The following is a 21,895-nucleotide window of genomic DNA, read 5'->3' as shown; positions in this document are numbered from 1 at the left end:
AAACTTCTTGAGAGCAGGAACATGTCTGTCTTCATTATAGTCGTATTCTCCAAGCCTGACCTACTGACTGGCACAGAGTAAGTACTCAATAAGTAACTACTACATGGCCGGGCGCGGTGGCTCACGCCTGTAATCCCACCACTTTGGGAGGCTGAGGCGGGTGGATCATGAGGTCAAGAGATCAAGGCCAGCTTGGCCAACATGGTGAAACCCCGTCTCTATGAAAAATCCAAAAACTAGCTGGGCGTGGTGGCACACGCCTGTAGTCCCAGCTACTAGGGAGGCTAAGGCAGGAGATTCACTTGAATGTGAGAGGCAGAGGTTGCAGTGAGCTGAGATCGTGCCACTGCAGTCCAGCCTGGCGACAAAGAGCCTCCATCTCAAAAAAAAAAAAAAAGTAACTACTACATGAAGAAATAAGCCCTGTGATAATCCCTTTTTTTTTTTCTCTTTGAGACCGGGTCTCATTCTGTTGCCCAGGTTGGAGAGCAGTGGCACTATCAGAGCTCACTGCAATCTCAAACTCCTGGGCTCAAGGAATTCTCCTGCCTTGGCTTCTCAAAGCACTGGGGTTATACGCAGGAGCCACCTTGCCCACCTACCACTTTTTTAGGTGTAAAGAAACTGAAGTTCACAAATTTGAGAAGTGGTAGAGCAAAGATCTGTACCTAAATCTAGCTGGCTCCAAACCTGTTTCTCAACAGGCCATTTTTCAATGTCAAAAGGAAGAAGTTTCTATTTTTAAAGTAAAAAGAATTCGAAATTTCTAAAAAAGAAAAATATTACATCTGTGATAGTTGAGAACTAGCACTAAGTTTAAAAAAAAAAAAGAAGCAGCAGCACTCTAGGCAATAAATAACAGCTTAATGCCCCTGATATTTTTATAAAATACTTACAATAAGGCCATTCTCTGTTCTCCAAGATGAATCAAGATAGTGATCTTTTTGTAAAACTGATGCTGTATTTTCACCACTTCTGTAATAATTAAGAAAATGAGTATATAAGTGAAAATCATACTAGTTAATGAATGTAACTTACACAGCAGAGAAGCCAGTAGGTAGTAAGGGAACTAAGTATCTGCTTAGTTCCCTTCTCCCCTTAACAAAGAGATTTAACATTATGGAAATGCCTGCTCTACCTCTTTGGCCTGTGAAATACATGGTAGTGCTAAGCTACCCCAACTCAATTGTGAAACATCAAGTCTGACTGCTCACTTCTTTTGGTTCTCAAGAATAAACAATCTCATGAGGAAAACAATACCCCAAAGCAGCAATCACAACATGCTCTGTGACTTGAACCAACAATGCAGTTTCAGCTGATTAGTACCAGTACCCATGTGTATACAGGAATTCAACTTTGTGATTAAATCTTTTAGCTGTATCTAAATTATAAAAACCACCATCAATAGCACCACCTATAAAATGAAAGGAAAAAAAAAAAAACTAGATGAGAGAACCAAAACAGAAAATACTCAAAGAAGGACAGTACAGTGAATAGATAAGAAAAATGTGGTTTTAATAAGAACTCATATAATTTAAAAAATTAATTTGATTTGGAGGCTTTTCAATGTCCATGGGAGATCAAACTTTGTAAATTATCTCACTCTTTTCATTAAGCTCATAAGAGCTCTTTAAAGTTACATTGTTTACCCCATATTTGAAAAGGCTGAGTAAGTTTTGGGGAGCTCAATCCATGATATAAATTTAATATTTTGCTTAGTTATTGACTTTTTCTAGACCTTGTCTAGTGATAAGAATTTTCCATCTCTAAGACTGCAAAAACCTTTCAACAGGCTTATAAATCTGAATCTTTAATTAGGCAGTAGTAATAATAAATTGTGGGGCTAATGAACTATTCTCTAAAAGCAATCATTTCTCTCAACTGTTGATGGTAAATAGGTTTAATCTTAAATGTCAACTATGATCTGGAAGAGGCTACCAAGAAGGCTAAAGGATTCTGAGACTTGTATCAGCTCAAAGAAACCTTTGCTCAAATAACTAGGTCTGCCAAGAGTTCAGAAAATAGAACCACTATCATTTCAAGTTCACTGTAGAAATCTTTTTATTCCTCAATAAGAAGAATCAGCAACACTCATACTCTGGTAGCTACTTCCGGATCTCTACCTGAATCTCCACAGGCACCACATATTAGCATGTTTAAAGCTTGAAATCACCTGTCCTCCCAAATATGCTACTCTTCCATTGTTCACCATCTCACTCAGTGGCACCACCATCTCCCTAGTTATCCAAGCCAGAAATCCAAGCCTGCCCATTTTCTTCACAACCCCCATTTAATCTGCCCCAATTCTGTTGTTTCTCCCATTCTCCAAATCCAGTCCTTCCAGTATTTTCATACTACCTCTGTATGGTAGGTCCTGTAGTTTCCAATCTTATATAATTTTCCTGGATAAATGTAAAAGATAAAGCTGACAAACCATTCACCTCCCCTCCTTTATCTTTCTCCACCCATCTCCATCTGACATATATATAGGATTGCTGTCTATGTCATCTAACAAGAATGTTCTATGAGAGCACAGACTTGGTTTTGATACACTGTGATATATCAGTGCATGGCATGTAGAAGGTACTCAATCAAAATTTGTTGGACTAAATGAACAAGGTAGGTGGGGCATGGATCACTCAGATCTCTGGTAGTTAAAGAATGAGGATTTTATCAAAAAACCAACTGGGGAGTGAAGAGAATAACATGATCAGATTTGGATATAAGAAAGATTACTCTGACTTCAGAATAGAACAGAATGGGGCCAAGGAGACAAGGAGCAGTTAAGAGGGAGAGATTTTAAAAATACTAGAGAAAGGCGACAATAACTTATAGCTACGGGACAATGTGAACAGGAAGAAGTGAATACAGTTGAGAAGATATTTAGACAGAATCAACAGCCCTAAATAACTGATAGGGTAGAGGAGTAGAAGGAGGGAGGTAAGGAATGATGAAGTTTAGGTCTGTGCTTTGGGTGACTGGGTGTGTGTAGGTGCCATTTACTAAACTAGGGTATAGTGAAGAGGCAGATCTGGTGGGGAAAATTTATAAGGTGAAACTGAGGTGCTTGTGGGACATCCAAGTACAGATACATTCAGAGAACTGGATAAATGGATCTGTCACTTAAGAGAGAGATCTGGGTTGGTAACAGCTTTGGGAAACATCAGCTGGCAGGTGAAAAATGGTTTAACACTGGTAAAATTTCATATGGTTCAACCTAACAAAGAGAAGTTGAAGTCTTAAGAGGGACAGTGTGGTCAGTGAATAAAAGTCCAGTGAGAAAACTCCTTGCAACACTAGGAGTAAAGAACATAAGAAAAGGAGAATGAGAAAGAATGGTAGAAGTAGAAGAGAAACCAAAATTTTTTTTTTTTTTTTTTGAGATGGAGTTTTGCTCTTGTTGCCCAGGCTGGAGGGCAATGGCGCGATCTCAGCTCACTGCAACCTCCACCTCCCAGGTTCAAGCAATTCTCCTGCCTCAGCCCTCCTAGTAGCTGCGATTACAGGCATGTGCCACCACGCCTGGCTAATTTTGTATTTTTAGTAGAGACGGGGTTTCTCCACGTTGGTCAGGCTGGTCTCGAACTCCCGACCTCAGGTGATCCACCCGCCTTGGCCTCCCAAAGTGCTGGGATTACAGGCATGAGCCACTGGGCCCAGCCAACCCAAAAGTTTCAATGCCATCTTCTAACTTTGACATCTAGCACTTATCAAGTGCTTAAAAGTGTCTATTAAATAATCCTCAAGGGTTTCACAGATGCTATATCATCAACTGTAACTACATACTTCAGAGAGTACCATCACACTAAATTCCATATGGCTGGAGCTCCAACACCACTGGACACTATTTATCAGACTATATATATATATATATATATATATATATATTTTTTTTTTTTTTTTTTTTTTTTTTTTGAGACAGTCGCTCTGTCGCTCAGGCTGGAGTGCGGTGGCACAATCTCCACTCACTGCAAGCTCCGCCTCCCGGGTTCACGCCATTCTCCTGCCTCAGCCTCCTGAGTACCTGGGACTACAGGCACCCACCACCACGCCCAGCTAATTTTTTGTATTTTTAGTAGAGACAGGGTTTCACCGTGTTAGCCAGGATGGTCTCGATCTCCTGACCTCGTGATCTGCCCGCCTCGCTCTCCCAAAGTGCTGGGATTACAGGCGTGAGCCACCACGCCTGGCCCAGAATATAATATTAATGATACTCCTTGGGGTTGTATAAGACAATGATTGTGACCATCATCAGGAACCAATAACCTTTGTAATCCCGCTTGTTACCACAAGTGCCACCAGTAGACCTAGGCCTCAACTAAAACAGGAAGAGAAAAGGGGGAAAAATTAAACACAATCAGAAAAATTAAGATAAATCTATGGAAGAAGCATACAATCAGAAAAATTAAGATAAATCTATGGAAGAAGCACACAGCCAATGCCCTCAAGTGACCAATCTTTAGTGTTTCCAAGGCCAGCTCATTTCTTTCTAGACTGCAGATAAGTATCCCTGCCAACCTATTTCATTAACTTGTTGTGAAAAGTAAATTAAATCAAGCATGCAAAAGCACTTGGTCAAGATTTAAACACTATATGAATGTCAACAAGTATTGTTATTAAGGGCTCCCTACTCATCTGCAAAGCTTTGAGGGACAATGACCATGAGTTTAATTACCCCTCACGTCTTTATAGGGCTTTAGAGTTCATGATAAACTTCTAAACACACTATCTTAGTGCCTCAAGCGCTGGGTTAGTACTTCTCCCCAGTTCACAGAGGCCCTAATATTAGGCTGAACTACATGAAATTGCCACTTTATAGAACAAAAATGGTCTAAATATTGGCAATTTCACATGGTTTAAGCTAATACAGTTCTAAGGAAATTGTACATAAACAACATAGCTGGCTGACTTTAGAACTCAGGCTTTCTGATTCCTGGCTAGTCTAGGACTCTTAATGACTAAGAGAGACTCATTTTTCATTCAGAAAGCAAGGAGTCAAAAGAGGTTCTGTGTCAAATCACACTGGGCTGTTTGTTCTGCTGGAACAGGTATTTTTAAAAATGTGATCCCTCACTGGATTCTCACAGTACTGTCCCCGAGAGTAACAGGATGGTAAAGAATAAATTCAGAGGGCACCTACCGTATGCTAAAGCATATCTCATAATCATTTCATTTGATCCTCACAATTTCATGAAGTACATATCATGACTCTCAGTTTAAATATGAGCAGTCTGAGGCTCAGACAAGTTAAGTGTCTTGCCCAAGGTCACATTGCTATTAACTGGTAGGGTGAGCAAATGCAGAAGGAAAACCCAGAACTGTCCAACTCTAAAACCTGGCCCCTTTAAGTCAAGCTGCCTCTCAGGAAGTTTTACAACTATCCCCATGTGGAAGAAGGGATGAAACGACTCGCCCAAGGTCACACGGCTAGCGAGCCACAGAACAAGAGTCCCTGAGCTCAGGTCTCGTCCGTAGCCGCTCTTGTTCTAGTTACTGTCGAGGAGATCCTGAAAAGGAGGGAACAGAAGAAGGTATCGAAATGTAAATCAAACGCAATGTGGTAGGCGAAATCGGAGCCCTCACAGCACCCGGCAAAAGGTGAAAGCGACACAGGAGTACCTGAGCTCCAGGTAACCGCCCTGCCCGCTGGGCTTGGGACAAGCCGGCGAGCGCGGCGCCTCCTAGGCCAACAGGAGACTCTGGCCCAGGGGACAGTCTTCTGTTCCCTTTTCCCTTGCCGGACCTGCAGCTTTCCCAGGGCCCTCTCCTTCAATCCACTCCCCTCTCCGCCCCAGAGAGACCCGGTCTCTAAGCCTCACCCTGGCTGTGCCCCCGCCGCCGCTACCACGTCCCCTTCGATATCCACATCCGCCTCTTCAGCCGCCATGATGGGACCTGACCCCGTCCGTCCTCCCGAGAGATCCCGCGAGACGAAGATGGCCCGGGGGCAGGGCCTAACGCGTCACGGGGCGGGGTTGAAGCGTCGTCCGGCCCCTCCCGCGCCGGGAGGCGGGGTTTCCAGAGCAAAGGCGCCCCCAGAGGCCTAGGGCTTGGTCCTTTCTAACTTGTTGACATGTAGAGACCTTGGGAAGTGGCCCACGCCTGAGCTTTTTTTTTTTTTTTTTTTTTTTGAGACGGAGTTTCACTCTTGTTGCCCAGGCTTGGGTGCAGTGGCGCGATCTCGGCTCACAGCAACCTCCACCTCCCGGATTCAAGCGATTCTCCTGCCTCAGCCTCCCGAGTAGCTGGGATTACAGGCATGCGCCACCACGCCCGGCTAATTTTTGTATTTTTGGTAGATACGGGGTTTCACCATGTTGCCCAGCTGGTCTGGAACTCCCGACCTCAGGTGATCCGCCCGCCTCGGCCTCCCAAAGCTCTGAAATTACAGGCGTGAGCCACCGCGCCCGGGCCCGCCTGAGCTTTTAAGAGCTTCTGTTCTTGCACAAATTCTTTGGGACCTCACTGTTCTCATTGATAAAATAGAGATAACAGCAATATCTTTCTGGACTGATGAAAAAGTCAAGCTAGACTCGCTTTGTGAACTGAAGGTTGCATACCTGCTGGTTATTTAAGCCTCTCTGTCTTTGTTTTTTAAAGAAAAGGGTCGTGCAGCACTTATGCGAAGTCGTTCAGCATTTCATCTAAGTGCTGAACAACTTTTATTTTAAAATTCAACAAATATTTAAGATTATAACTTATGCTTGTGTGATTTATTTTGTAGACGTCTTTGCAATTTAAAAATCACGCTCATGACCATTAATCCTTACAGTATCCCAGTGAGGTAGGCAGAGCTAATATCACCAGTTATACTTTACAGGTGAGGTAACTGAGTCCTGGAGAGCTGAAATGACTGCCCAAGGACGGGTAGCTTCAAAGACAGAGCCAGGAATAGAATCCAGGCTTTGTTGACTCTACTGAGTGCTCACCATGTAGCAATCACGTTGTTAGAAATTGGAGGATAAACACCACTTCTGTCTAGTTTATAGTTTCTCAAGAAATTAGATACAGCCAGATGCGGCGCCTCATGCCTGTAATCCCAGCACTTTGGGAGGCCAGGGAGGGTGGATCACAAGGTCAGCAGTTCGAGACCAGCCTGACCAACATGGTGAAACCCCGTTTCTACTAAAAATACAAAAATTAGCTGGTCGTAGTGGTGGGCACCTGTAGTCCCAGCTACTCAGGAGGCTGAGGCACAAGAATCACTTGAACCCAGGAGGCAGAGGTTGCAGTGTGCCGAGATCATGCCATTGCATTCCAGCCTGGGTGACAGAGTGGGACTCCGTCTCAAAAAAAAAGAAAAAAAACCCTTCTGCATTCGCCTGCCTTAGCATCTATCACTCACACCTTATAATTTTTCATCCGTCTGCCTTCTGCACTGGACCATGAATTCCTTAAGGACAAAGACCACGTCTGCTAGTCCTTACACTACCAATATTCAGCATAGTGTATGACACATAGCAGGTGCTCAATAAATATTGAACAGAGGAATGAATGAATTAATTAATTAAATGACCTCACTTCTCACACTATTCCCAATTTGTCCCATCTCACCTTTGTTCTCAGGCTGCATTCTGAATATGATGGCAAAAGATGGAGAGAAAGAATTGTAAAGAGGGAGAGCCCAGTTCAGAAACCAAACACTGCTAGGGCCCACTCTCAGGCCACCATGGGAGTGCTGCTTCTGTTGTCAGTGGGCTTATCCAGTAACCAGTCCCACTGGTAACACCATGCCTGGAACAGAGTAGGCACTTGAAGATGTCTGATGAATTTAATTTAGAGCAAGATTAGGGTTTCTTAAAAAGATGTAATGGGCTGGCCGGTCGCATTGGCTCACACCTGTAATCCCAGCACTTTGGGAGGCCAAGGCGGGTGGATGACCAGGTCAGGAGATCGAGACCATCCTGGCTAACACGGTGAAACCCCGTCTGTACTAAAAATACAAAAAATTAGCTGGGCATGTTGGTGGGCGCCTGTAGTTCCAGGTACTCAGGAGGCTGAGGCAGGAGAATGGCGTGAACCGAGGAAGTGGAGCTTGCAGTGAGCGGAGATCGCGCCACCACACTCCAGCCTGGGTGACAGAGCCAGACTCCATCTCAAAAAAAAAAAAAAAAGATGTAATGGGCTAAATCATCAAAACAAATGCAAAATGGTATGCTTTTCACTGATTTTACATAGCAGGCAGGGATGGGGACCCTGGCAGGGCTGTCTGGATATACATGATATCAAATGAGAATGGTGCTTTCTAGAGCGTAATGCAGAATACCATGTGAACAGCATCTCTGGCAATGCAGAAGCAAAAATGTTTCTGGTCCAGTGCCAGATATCAGTAGGCATTAAAATATATGTGGAAGGAAAGGCCTGTACAGAATTCAGATTTGCCCAATTCGTCTCAAAACACCCCTGAACAGAGACAGTAGCATAAAGCTTTCCCGCACACACCCCACACCCTGCACTGGGTCCACTGGCTTTATGTGAAACTGGATTGTAAGGGTCTAGGTCTAACTCCTTCCAACAGGATAGAGCTATGAGCTCACATGCAGATGAACTCCAGAGGCCTAGTCTACTATTTAAAATTCCCTCTAATCCTGCAACCCTAGGATTTGTTGAAAGACTCATTTCTCACCAAGTAGTTTGAAAGCAGAATGAATAATTCAGAATTAGTGTTCATAAAACTTGTAGCATTCCTACTGTGCTTGGTACTGATGCATTGAATGAGATTGACTCAGTGTCTGCCCTCATAAAGTCAATCAAATGTGCAATTTCAGGCCAGGCACTGTGGCTTATTCCTACAATCTCAACACTCTGGAAGGCTGAGGTGGGAGTATTGCTTGAGCCCAGGAGTTTAAGACCAGCCTGAGCAGCATAGTGAGACCCTGTTTCTACAAAAAAATGAAATGAAACAATTAGCCGGGTGCAGTGGTGCATGCTAGTAGTCCCAGCTACTCAGGTTGGGGTGTGGGAAGGCTGAGGTAGGAAGATCACTTGAGCCTGAGAAGTAAAGCTCTCTAGCACAGGCAAGAGTGAGAACCTGTCTTAAAAAAAAAAAAAAAAAAAAGGCAGGGCGCGGTGGCTCACGCCTGTAACCCCAGCACTTTGGGAGGCCGAGGTGGGCAGATCACGAGGTCAAGAGATCGAGACCATCCTGGCCAACACGGTGAAACCCTGTCTCTATTAAAAGTATAAAAATTAGCTGGGCATGGTGGTGGGTGCCTGTAGTCCCAGCTACTCGGGATGCTGAGGCAGGAGAATCGCTTGAACCCGGGAGGCGGAGGTTGCAGTGAGCCAAGATCACGCCATTGCACTCTAGCCTGGGTGACAGAGCGAGACGCCATCTTGAAAAAAAAAAAAAAAAAAGCAATTTCACAACAATGTAACAAGCTCCATGTCCATGTCTGCATGTCTACATGTCCATGTAGCTCCACGTCTGCTACAGATGTGTGCTAAAAGAGTAATAATCATAATAATAAGCTTCATGATGGAGAACCTACAAACTGCTGTGGGATCTCGGAAGAGGGGCACTTAGCCCAGGATGAACTCTCTCCTTTACTGTACTTCTGAGGAAAACGTGGGTCAGTCAAAATTTGAAAGTACTGTCAGGCCTCTGAGCCCAAGCTAAGCTATCATATCCCCTGTGACCTGCACACATACATCCAGATGGCCTGAAGCAACTGAAGAGCCACAAAAGAAGTGAAAATAGCCTTAACTGATGACATTCCACCATTGTGATTTATTTCTACCCCAACTGATCAACATACTTTGTAATCTCCCCCACTGTTAAGAAGGTTCTTTATAATCTCCGCCACCCTTAAGAAGGTTCTTTGTAATTCTCCCCACCCTTGAGAATGTACTTTGTGAGATCCAACCCCTACCCCCAAAACATTGCTCTTAACTCCACCACCTATCCCAAAACCTAAAAGAACTAATGATATTCCCACCACCCTTTGCTGACTCTCTTTTCGGACTCAGCCCGCCTGCACCCAGGTGAAATAAACAGCCTGTTGCTCACACAAAGTCTGTTTGGTGGTCTCTTTACACGGATGCGTGAGACAAGTACCACTTTAGACCGTGGGGAATACAAAATAAAAACCCCTGTTTCTAACTTAAAGAAAGAAGTAATGGAAAAATACTAGAGGGCATAGTGCAACGCTGGGCACTCTCACAGAGCCAGGAATAGTGTCTGCTCCCACTGGCCAGACTGAAAAACCTCATGATTCAGGTAGACAATCTGAAGGATGTGAAAGGAAAATAAACCTCGGGACCCCAAAATCACTAAGCCCAGGAAAAAGTCAAGCTGGGAACTATGTCAGGCAAACCTGCCTCCCACTTTATTCCTAAATAAGATAGCTGCAAAGATTTAAAAAAAAAAAAAGCTACATATCTCCTTCACAATTTGCCCACAAGGAAATTCCTTGTGGACCTCAAGATCTTTACCCAAAACAGTTCTGTTGAATTTCACCCTGGCAATGCAAATTGATAGCTCATCTTCACAGGTGGAACAGAAAGTCACCCTCTGCTCACCTGAGACAAAGGCAAATCTGATTGCTTCCTCTGCCCTATTGTTAATGTAAAAATGCAGATTCACTGAGCCAGTCTATGTAAAAATGCAGATTCACTGAGCCAGTCTAAATTGTGTATTCAGTGAAAGGCTGAGCTCATTTAAAAGTGGGAATTGAGCTCGTTCAAAAGAATGCACCTTTTGTTTCTTATCTACCTAAGACCTGGAAGACCCCTCCCCCACCATGGCTGTCCCAACTTCCAGACACATATTGATTGATGTCTCATGTCTCCCTAAATGTATAAAAGCAAGCTGTACCCCAACCACCTTGGGCACGTGTTGTCAGGACATCCTGAGGCTGTGTCATGGGTGTGTCCTTAAACTCAGCAATACAAATTTTCTAAATTGATTGAGACAGATATGTTGGGTTCACAAAGGTATTGCCCAAGTAGTGGAGAATGCTTAGCTCTGGGTGAAGCACTGTTCTGCCACTGCCTAACAAATCTTAAGGACAAGACCTAAAAGGATCAAATTGTTTCCTGGTAACTTCACTGCATACCCCTTTTCTCCTAAAAGTACAAGGATATTTATAGGGATACAAAAATAGCTAGCACTAAACAAGGTAAAATTCACAATGCCTGGCATCCCATTACCAGGCATGCAAAGAAGTAGAAAATATGACCCATAATGAGGGGAAAAAAAATCCACTGAAACCCACCCAGTAGTGGCACAGATGTTAGAATTACTACACTGGGCCATTAAGACAGTTTTTTTTTTTTTTAGATGGAGTCTCACTCTGTCACCCAGGCTGGAGTGCGGTGGCATGATCTTGGCTCACTGCAACCTCTGATTCCGAGGTTCAAGCGATTCTCCTACCTCAGCCTCCCGAGTAACTGGGATTATAGGTGCCCACCACCATGCCCAGCTAAGTTTTATATTTTTAGTAGAGATGGGGTTTCACTGTGTTGGCCAGGCTGGTCTTGAACTCCTGACCTCAAGTGATCTGCCCACCTCAGACTCCCAAAGTGCTGGGATTACAGGCATAAGCCACCTTGCCCGGCCTAAAATACTTATGGTAACTGTGTTCTATATGTTCAAAAGGTTAAATAGAGACATGGAAAATACAAAAAGAATGAAATTGTTCTTCTAGAGATGAAAACTACAATGCCTGAGTTGAAAATACACTGGATGGGACTAATGGCAGATTAGACGTTGTGGAAGAAAGGATTCGTGAACTTGAACACATAACAAAATTAACAATCCAAAATTAAACACATGGAGAAATAAATAATATTAAAAATAAACAGAGAATCACTGAGCTATAGGATAAATTCAGGCTTCCTAGTATATATGCAATTGGAATCTCTGAAAAGCAGAGGGTGAGGAGGTCAGGAAAAATGTTTAAAGAAATGACTGAAAAAATTTTCAAATTTGAGGAAAACTACAAACTCACAGATCCTGAAAACTCAAGGAACCCCGAGCAGGAAAAAATAAAAATGAAGAAAGAAAACCATACTATGGCCTATCATAATCAAATTCTCAAAACCAGTAACAAAGAGAAAACCTTACCAGAGAAAAAAAGGTAGCCAGGCGCAGTGGCTCACGCCTGTAATCCCAGCACTTTGGGAGGCCGAGGAGGGCGGATCACGAGGTCAAGAGATCGAGACCATCCTGGCCAACATGGTGAAACTCTGTCTCTACTGAAAATACAAAAATTAGCTGGGCGTGGTGGTGCGTGCCTGTAGTCCCAGCTACTCAGGAGGCTGAGGCAGGAGAATGGCGTGAACCTAGGAGGTGGAGGTTGCAGTGAGCCGAGATCGCGCCACTGCACTCCAGCCTGGGCAACAGAGCCAGACTCCATCTCGAAAGAAAAAAAGAAAAAAAGGGCACAATACCTATAGAGGGAAAAAGATAAGAGTGACAGTAAATTTCATGTTGAGAAGAATGGAAGCAAGAAGGGGGTAAAGCAACATCTTTAAAGTACTGAAAGGAAAAAAAAAATCAGCCACTGAGAATTCTATACCTCATTAAAAATATCTTTCAAAAATGAAGACAAAGTAAGGGCTTTTTAAAGATATGCAACATCTGAAAGAATTCGTTCTCAATCTACCTATACTACAAGAAATGTTGAAGGACACCTTTCAGGCAGAAGGAAATGTTATAAGATGGAAATCTAGACTTACATAAAAGAAAGAAGAGAATAGGGAATTAGGTAACCACATGAGTACATATGTAAGATTTTTTTCCTAATATTTAAATCTCTTTAAAAGAGAATTGACTGTTTAAACAAAAATAACATAGTGTGAGATTTATAACATATATATGTTATAAATTATATATGTTATATATATACTTATATGGACTGTTCATACTGATGTGAGCTTTGTGGCAGTTAAGATTCTAAAAGCAAGGAACAATATGACTATATGCATATAGTATATAGCAATTTGACTGTATCCAACAGTAATGTAAGGTCCAGGAAGGAAGAGATTGCAAGGAAGAAATTACAATGCTATATTGTAAAGTTCATATACTATACAAGTAGTGATATAATATCACTTTAATGTGCTATTACTGTGATATGTTAAAAATATGTAGTATAGCCGGATGCGGTGGCTCACCCCTGTAATCTCAGCACTTTGGGAGGCCGAGACGGGTGGATCACAAAGTCAGGAGATCCAGACCATCCTGGCTAACCCGGTGAAACCCTGTCTTTACTAAAAATACAAAAAATTAGCCAAGTGTGGTGGCTGGCGCCTGTAGTCCCAGCTACTTGGGAGGCTGAGGCAGGAGAATAGCGTGAACCTGGGAGGCGGAGCTTGCAGTGAGTGGAGATCGTGCCACTGCACTCCAGCCTGGGCGACAGAGCGAGACTCCATCTCAAAAAAAAAAAAAAAAAAAGTTGTATAAACCCTAATACAATCAGTAAAATAAAACAAAGTTTGAATGTTAAACATAAAAACATATTAATATATTACTTCTATTATTTTTTTTTAAAGCAATAAAAAGGGGTTGCTAACTTGCTAAAGAACATAGAACTAGGAATTAATGGAGCAGGAATTCAAACCAAAGCCATTTTCAAAGCTAATGTTATTTTTTCCCACACCAGACTGTCGTGTGTGTGTGTGTGTGTGTGCGTGTGTGTGTGTATAAACAATTTTTCGGCTCTTAGGTCTGTAGAGAGTTGACCCTCAGAACTTGTGAATACAAAACAACAGATTGTCTTCAGAGTTAAAAGGTGAGATCACCTCATCAGAGCAGAGCTATCCAAGTAAACAAATAAATGGAAAGACATTCAGGCCCAAATGAATTCGCACGTCTAAGTTCACAGTGGTAAATGCTGTCAGTGCACTTCCAAGCAATGTCCAAGGAGTAGGAAGCTGTATTGTTACAAATTTCTGGTTCTAGTGTGGAGGAAGATTCTAATATTTTCCATCCCATTAGCCAGACCACCTATACTACAAGATAAACTCTGTGAAACGATGGACTTTGTTTTGTTTATTTCTTCATTCCTACGGCCCACAGCAGTGCTGGCTGTATAGTGGGCACTCAATAAATATTCGTTGAATAAATGGTTCCAGAAGACCATGACTAATAGCATGAATCCATTACACTGGAAATATACATTATTGTAAACTATAGCTACCTACTCTGATATTGAACATTAGAGTTTATTCCCTCTGTCTAACTGGATGTTTGTACCTATTGACCAACCTCTCTTCATCTCCCTGCCCCACATACCTGTCTATAGGCTTTTTAAGTATGCTCCAGGCAACCTTCCCACTTTACACCTAGTCACATCACTTTTTACTAATTTTGTACACAGAACGAAGGGCAAAATGCCAAATCCAAGTGAGGTATCTCCACAGTTTAACATTATGTTAAAAGGAACGTTTTCAGATGATCATACATTTTTCTCATCAAGATGAACTTTTTATTCCTAGTCCCCTTAAAAAGAGAATTGTATATTTAAAAATACATAACACTTACATAGGAAAGAACATTTTTATGCTTTATGGTACTCTGCTTTCCTGCAAACTGAATTAATGTCAGAATAATTTTAGATTGGAAGAGGAGGAAGAAGAGTTATAAACAGAAAGGGAGGGTCAGGGTTAATATGATCACCTGTCATATCCCAGATATTGTGTAAGGCAGAATCTTCCTTGGACCTCCCAGGAATCCTGCCAAGTAAGTAGTATTGCCCCCATTTTAGAGGTGAGGATAACAAAATTCAGAGAGTTACCACAGCTGGTAACTATCAGAGCTGGGACTCCTACCCAAGTCTTTCTGACACTACATTTATTGTATTATATTGTCATACTACAACGGAAAGAATATGGTATTTTGCAATATTATGTGAGCTGGTATTTTCTCATTTTGTTTAAGAATAAATTATAAGTGGACAATTTTCTGATTTATTCAAGGTGCTTCATTTAGAAATAAGTAGAAAGTATATTTTAAAGGTTGCAACTTCGTCTTCAGTTTTACAAGTTCCTTTTCTGCCACCATCAATACATTCTATTTCCTTTGTTGATCCTAAAACAAAATTAACAGGAGATGTCATACCTGTAAATCCTCATGGATGTTGTTAGAGGAACATTCAGTCAATAAAGGGTCCGTCTCATATTTCTACTACATTATGTTTGAATCCATTGGGAAGGCCGCTTGTTTATTTCTTGTTTTCTCCCATTTTGAGTTAAAAAAAAAAAGATCACTGTATTTTTATTGAAAAAGCAAAGTATAATTGCAATATTAATCCATAAAAAACTGGCATGTTAGCATTCATGCTAATTAGCTCAGATTTGTAACATGCTTTCAAAGCAGGAAGTGTCATACAACTGCTCTTAATGTTATTATTATGATCCAAACTGTCAGCTAAATGATTGCCAGGGATTCAAAAGAGTTTCCATTTTAAAAATACAATAGCTAGTGGGCAGGGAGGAAAACCACTTTATCTATATAGAGGTGAGATAATAGATGGATGCAGACATAAACTTATGGGTTACACTTGGCAGGCATTGGGTATGGCTTGAATTGTTCCAGGAAAGCAAGCTGCATTTTATTTTCTTTTCCCTCCCCAATTCCCTGAAATCACATAAGGTAGCTACTGAAAAAGCTGTTCTCAATATGTTGTAAGGAAAGTCTGCCAATGCACTTCTTACATTTTAATTACAGTAATGCTATATCCATCTGACATTATCTGAAAGGGAAAGAAAGAATGCCAGCATTAATGAGCTCCTACTGTGTGCCAGGCATTTTACATACATTATTTCTTTCCAGCCAGACAACAGCCCTTTGAAGTAGGTATTGTTATTTCCATTTACAGATGTGGTAACTGAGGCTCAGAATAGTTAAGCAATTTACCCAAGGTAATGTAACTTATCATCTTTTCAATTACATCATGCAGTCTTAGGTTAGGTACCAACAGCATCATTCAGACTTACGTCTTTTCTTCTCAGCAACCCCCATGGAAAAATTATACCTCTTTCCCAATAGCTCCAGGTGGATGGGTATGGTTGACCAGGCCTGGATCTCATGCCATTCCTGATGCCAGATGGACTCAGTTCCACGAGGACCACATGAAAAAAGAAGGAATGTAGCTCCCTAAGCAAAATAAGAGGGCTATTTTCAGAGAGGAGAAAAGGATGTCAGGCAGGCAGAATGACAGATGCCCACTATACTGTTCTGTGTTGTATAATTCCCCTGTGTTCCCCCAAGCCTTTAGCACAACCTATTAACCACTGCAGACTCATGTTAGTGTTACATCGGGCAAATTACTCAACCTCTTTAGACTTCTGATGTTTAAATGACCTATAAAATTATCTCTTCCAGGAGTAAAATTCTTTGATCATGTTTTTATTCATTTCACAGACATTTATTGAACATTGGTATACGCAAAACAGAAGAATGGGTGTGTTGGAATGCACATGAGTTTATATACGGTTGGCTGGTTAGTTAAGCATGAACCACCATCAAAATATACCCTCTGCCTGACATCCCTACCACTTCCCCTACTCGCAGCCCATCCCCATTCACGGGGCTTCCTCCCTCCTGCTAAAAGTGCTGGTTCTGACTCAGCTCTGGCCTACTGTTGCCATTCTGGAATTCTGGCTCAGAGTTGCTGGATCTTCTGAGTTTTTTAAGAGAAGTCAGAAATAAAGATTAATTTGTGAAAACCAGTTTAAATTTTTTAAAGACACTGTTGAAGCAAACAAACACTTAAATGGGCTACATCTGACCTGCAGTTTGTGCCGATTGGTCTGTGTCCTTCTCTCGTTCCACAGGTAATGCTTCAGTGTTCTTATTTTCTGATAGATCTGTTGGGCCCATAGTTACCAGCTGCTTCTTTTTTTTTTTTTTTTTTTTTTGAGACAGAGTCTCACTGTGTCACTCAGGCTGGAATGCAGTGGTGTAATCTTGACTCAGTGCAACCTCCACCTCCCATGTTCAAGTGATTCTCCTGTCTCGGCCTCCCAAGTAGGTGGGATTACAGGTGTCTGCCACCAAGCCCAGCTAATTTTTGTATTTTTAGTAGAGACAGAGTTTTGCCATGTTGGTCAGGCTGGTCTCGAACTCCTGACCTCCGGTGATCCACCTGCCTCGGCCTCTCAAAGTGTTGGGATTACAGGCGTGAGCCACCACACCCAGCCATGAGCTTCTTAAGGGCACAGAACACTCCTCTGTTCATTGTATCCACAGCACCTAGCACGACACACAGTAGGCACTTAGTAATTGTTTGTTGAATGAGTGAAGGAATCAACTGGAAAGAATAAGGCCAGGATTTTAAAAATTAAAAACAGAAACCTTACTTTATAAACACACAATCAATGGATACTTCAAATGAGAAAAACTATGGATAGATAAGATTTTAAAAGCAACTGACAGCTTACACCCATTAGAATGGCTACTCTCAAAAAAACAAAAAAATAACAAGTGTTGGATAGACTGTGAAGAGATTACAATTTTTGTGCATTAGTGGCAATATAAAATAATGCAGCTACTATGGAAAATAGTATCGTGGTTCCTCAAAAAAATTAAAAATAGAATTACCATATAATCCAGCAATTCCACTTCTGGGTATATGTCCAAAAAATTGAAAGCAAGAACTTAAAGAGATATTTGTGCACCAGTGTTCACAGCAGCATTATTCACAATAGCCAAAAGGTGGAAGCAATCCAATTATCTCTTAATGGATGAAGGGATAAACAAAATGTGTCATACACATACAATGGAATATTATTTAGTCTTAAAAGGAAAGGGAATTCCGACATATGCTTCAATGTGAATAAACCCTGAGAACATTGTGCTAAGTGAAACAGCACAGGCACAAAAGGACAAGTAATGTGTGGTTCCACTTATATAAGGTACCTAGTGTTGTCAAACTCCTAGAGACAGAAAATAGAATTATGGTTCAGGGGCAGGAGTAGAGAGAAATGGGGAGTTAGTTTTAATGGTTACAGAGCTTCAGTTTTGTAAGATGAAAAGAATCCTGTGGATGGTGGTGATGGTAGCATAACAATGTGAATGTGCTTAATGCCGCTGAACTGTATACTTAAAATGGATAAAGCTGATACATTTTATGTTATGACTATTTTATCATAATTAAAAACAAAATAAAATAAAGACAAGAAATTGGAGCATGCTTTTGATAAAAATACAAAACCTCACAGAGAAGGAGAAAATTGTTAACATAAATAGAGTCCCAAAGCCCCGTCCCATTAATGAGGGAGAGATCTATGAAGTTCCAGTGCCTATTTAGAGTCTCTACTTTTGGGGGAAAAGAAGGGAGACAGAAGGCAAATAACTAAGTTTAGGAAAACAGCTCATTCTGTATTGATTCTAAAGGACTTCTGAAGAATATAAACCTGTGCTGTCTCCCATTTCTATAGCTCATACATGGTAGTATATACGCATATACACACACAAAAAGAATGCATGAGCACAAAACCTAGTCTAGCCCTTCTCTTTATTGTCTAGGTAGTTCTCTTTCTGCAAGGAAAGTCAGCTTTAGAGTAGTCTCCTCACTTAATATCTTTCTAATGAGCCACACCCTCCCTCCTCTGTGACCCTACAGCCACTGTGCATGCTTGTGTTAGAGTGCTCATCGCTCTGAAAATCGTCTGTGGCCCTGCCTGAATCCACACTTGCCTAGGAGCTCCTTGAAAACAAAGACTATATCTAAGTTATTCATGTTGGCCCTTTGTAGGTGCCCAATCAGTGTTTGGGGAATGGATGACTGACACACTGTCTACATTATGAAGCACATTGTTACCTCCAGAGCATCAAGATACTCAATTCAATTTTGTAAGTGTTTATTGAGCACCCACTATGTGTCAGACACTGTTCTGGATGTTTGGGATACACCAATGAATAAAAATGACAAAGTTTCCTACCCTGGTGGAGCTCACATTCCTAGCAGAGGGGAAAGGAAATAAAAAAGAGACATAATAATTTAATTATACATTTATTAGAGGTGATTGAGTGCCAGGAAAAAAAAAAAAAGAAAGAAAAGGAACAGGCTAAGGAGAGAAGGAGTTTGTAGTGGTTGAGGGCTATAGGTTCTAAATAGGGAATTCAGGGTAGGCCTTATTGGAAAAGGTGACATAAGGTCAGCCTTGAAAAGGTAAAGGAGTGGCCGGGCACAGTGGCTCTTGTCTGTAATCACAGCACTTTGGGAGGCCGAGGCGGGTGGATCACCTGAGGTCAGGAGTTTGTGACCAACCTGGCCAACATGATGAAACCTTATGTCTACTAAAAATACAAAAATTAGCTGGGTGTGGTGGCACGTACCTGCAGTCCCATCTACTCGGGAGGCTGAGGCAGGAGAATTGCTTGAACCCAGGAGGCGGAGGTTGCGGTGAGCCGAGATTGCACCACTGCACTCCAGCCTGGACAACCGAGTGAGACTCTGTCACAAAGAAGAAAAGAAAAGGTGAAGGAGTTTGCCAAGCCAATGGAGTGAGACTGTCTCAAAAAAAAAAAAAAAACAAAAAACAAAAAACAAAAAAAAAAAAGAAAGAAAGAAAAGAAAAGAAAAGAAAAAAGGTGAAGGAGTTTGCCAAGCTGATAATGGAAGAAAGAGCTCCAAGTGAAAAAAAAAACAGCCAGTGCAAAGATTCCAAGCTGGAATGTGCCTGGTGGAGGCCAGGGAGGTGGAGAGAAGTGTGCAACAGTGGGGGCAGTAGGAGAGGAAGACAGACAGGCAACAGGGTCATATGTGGTGGAGTTTTACTGTCATTGTAAGGACATTAGCTTTTGTTCTGAGTGAATCGGGGAGTTATTGTAGGGATCTAGTGAGATTATAGATTTTAGCAATGTGAGTTCACTGAAATTTACTTTGGATTGCTGTATGTATGGAGAGGTCAGTAATATGATATATGTGATTTTGGGAGGAGGTCTGATTTTTTAAGAAAAAAATCCCACCAACTACAACTGATAATTTTATTAAAATAATTCCTCTACCCCATGATCATGAATGATCACATCTTTATCAATGTCAACTGTTTTCAGCTGCCTGACTTATTTTCCTTTTATTTATACTGCATTTCTTTCCATTATAAGGTTTCATTTGAACGGTCAATCAACTGCTTGAGAAATAGACTCACTGCTATAACATTACCCATTCATTTAAAACTTGAATTTTCACTCCATTGAGAAATCCTAAGACTATAGCTGTGTGCTAGTTACTATGCTGGATAGCCACTGAGGTGAACAAGACCCTGTCATCACTGCTAAGGAGTTCATGCTCAATATATAAACTATTTATCATCAATGCAACAAGACAAATGCTGTGTGAGAGAGGACGGTACTTGGCAGCGTGGAGGTCTTATGGGGCACAGTTAACTCTGTGCATGTTAGGAAAGTGATCTCTTGTGCACTGCCTCTCATCATCTCAGCACACCTTTACTCTAGCTATTGCCATGGCAACAAGCTTCACACAAGTGCAAACTGACAGCACTGTGCATCTCTCCCTTACTGCACCAGGGCTCCTCAGGCTCATGCACAACCTGGAGAAACGAAGATGTTAATGTTCCATGAGGCAAGTGATGACCAATGGGGAGCAGGAGCTGATGAGTGAATGTTACCTTCATCCATCCTGCAGGTAACAGTTCTGAAGTCCATCCTTTGCAGATCCTCAAGTGGTCCATGTTGGGTGGAGCTCCAGTGGCCCACAGAAAGGAACAACTCAGTATTTATTTTATATTGACTCTCTCCCCTTCACTGTTTCACTCTTTTCCGGTCCTCCTCCAAAAGCCTTGCGATCACTTCCTAAAAAAATCATGATCTTCAAGCCCTATCTCAGGTTCTGCTTTCCTGGGGAAGTCCCAAACTAAGACAGTAATGTTTGACCTGGGTTTTGAAAGTTGAGCATGAGTTTTTTAAGTGGAGAAATAGAGCTAGAGAAAGAACATTCCAGGCAAAGGGAGAAACATGAGCAAAGGTCAGTGGGCATGAACGGTACAGAATGTGTTTAGGGATTAGCAGCAATATACTGTGGCTGAAGCATGGGGTATACAGAGAGTCTGAGGAGGAGATTACTGGTGGGGAGGTTTGTTGGTTGAGAAACACCTATCAGATATACTGAGCTAAGAATACTGGAAAAATGTTCACCCAAAATTATGTTTGCTGTTTTTTTTCCTCTCGAGCTTCTACATTGTTCTTCATCTCTGGGAAATCAGTGACCCATGGACTGGACAATAACTTTGAGCCATGCTGTCAAAATAAAATGGAATATTTAAGTGAAAGATCAGGTTCTGGAAAATAAAACTGCTCGTAGCTGCATATTATCTACCGGTGAGTAAAACGAATTTACTACCACCATCTTAGTGTGACTAAAAGAGGGGGATCCTAAAAAGTTTCAAGGAAATAAAGAAAAGTAAATGGAAATGGATTGTGTAATATTCATTACTATTGATTAAATTTATAAAATGGCTGTGCATTTTTATTGTTTTATTATTGCGAACAAAAAAATTTATAAGAGCTTTTGTATAATCATTCCTTACTTCACTACCTTATTTACTCTTAAGGACTTAACTACAAATACTCTCGCAAGGAGGGTAGTGCTTTTGGGTTTGAAAGGGAATTTCAAACCTCTTTATTTTAGCATTGTCTGTCTCTTGTCTTATGTAATAACCGCCATATTTAATCAAACCTAAATTCCATTGTAATGGATAGTAAGTGACTCCATTATTTTATGTGCCTCTAAAAGAGAAAAAAGCTCTGCCAATTACATTTTGACATGGTGTCAATTGTAAAATGCATCCTGGTTCCAGAGATGTGAGAAAATATGTAGCTTAAAGTTATTTCTCCCATCTGATTATGGGTTCTGAAGGCAGGGATCCGACTTGTTCAACTTTGGCTCTTTCTAACACTTGGTACAATTCTTCATACATATAT

The 21,895-nt window shown here is 41.5% G+C and overlaps 1 protein-coding gene across 3 annotated transcripts in view; it reads right to left on the bottom strand.

The window, feature by feature from the left end:
* Positions 1-5,955, bottom strand: part of MYSM1 (Myb like, SWIRM and MPN domains 1) — a 44,749-nt gene extending 38,794 nt beyond the window's left edge. For 2 of the 3 annotated variants that reach the window (XR_008502844.2, XM_063655098.1), the window contains exons 1-2: positions 5,820-5,932; positions 897-975 (exon numbers count right to left, since the gene is read on the bottom strand). Coding sequence is in view for 2 of the 3 variants with exons in the window: in XM_063655098.1 (XP_063511168.1) it covers positions 897-975; positions 5,820-5,887 (147 nt within the window). In the remaining variant the exon portion in view is untranslated. Of the gene's footprint in view, positions 1-896; positions 976-5,819 lie in introns of all 3 variants that reach the window. The other variant, XM_054489826.2, reaches the window with a different exon arrangement.
* Between the last annotated feature and the right edge of the window lie 15,940 nt (positions 5,956-21,895).

This window comes from Pongo pygmaeus, chromosome 1 (genome assembly GCF_028885625.2).
Source record: "Pongo pygmaeus isolate AG05252 chromosome 1, NHGRI_mPonPyg2-v2.0_pri, whole genome shotgun sequence".
In the NCBI taxonomy this organism is placed as follows: domain Eukaryota; kingdom Metazoa; phylum Chordata; class Mammalia; order Primates; family Hominidae; genus Pongo; species Pongo pygmaeus.
Note: the sequence above shows the minus strand (reverse complement) of the source record. Positions and strands in the feature narration are given on the sequence as shown.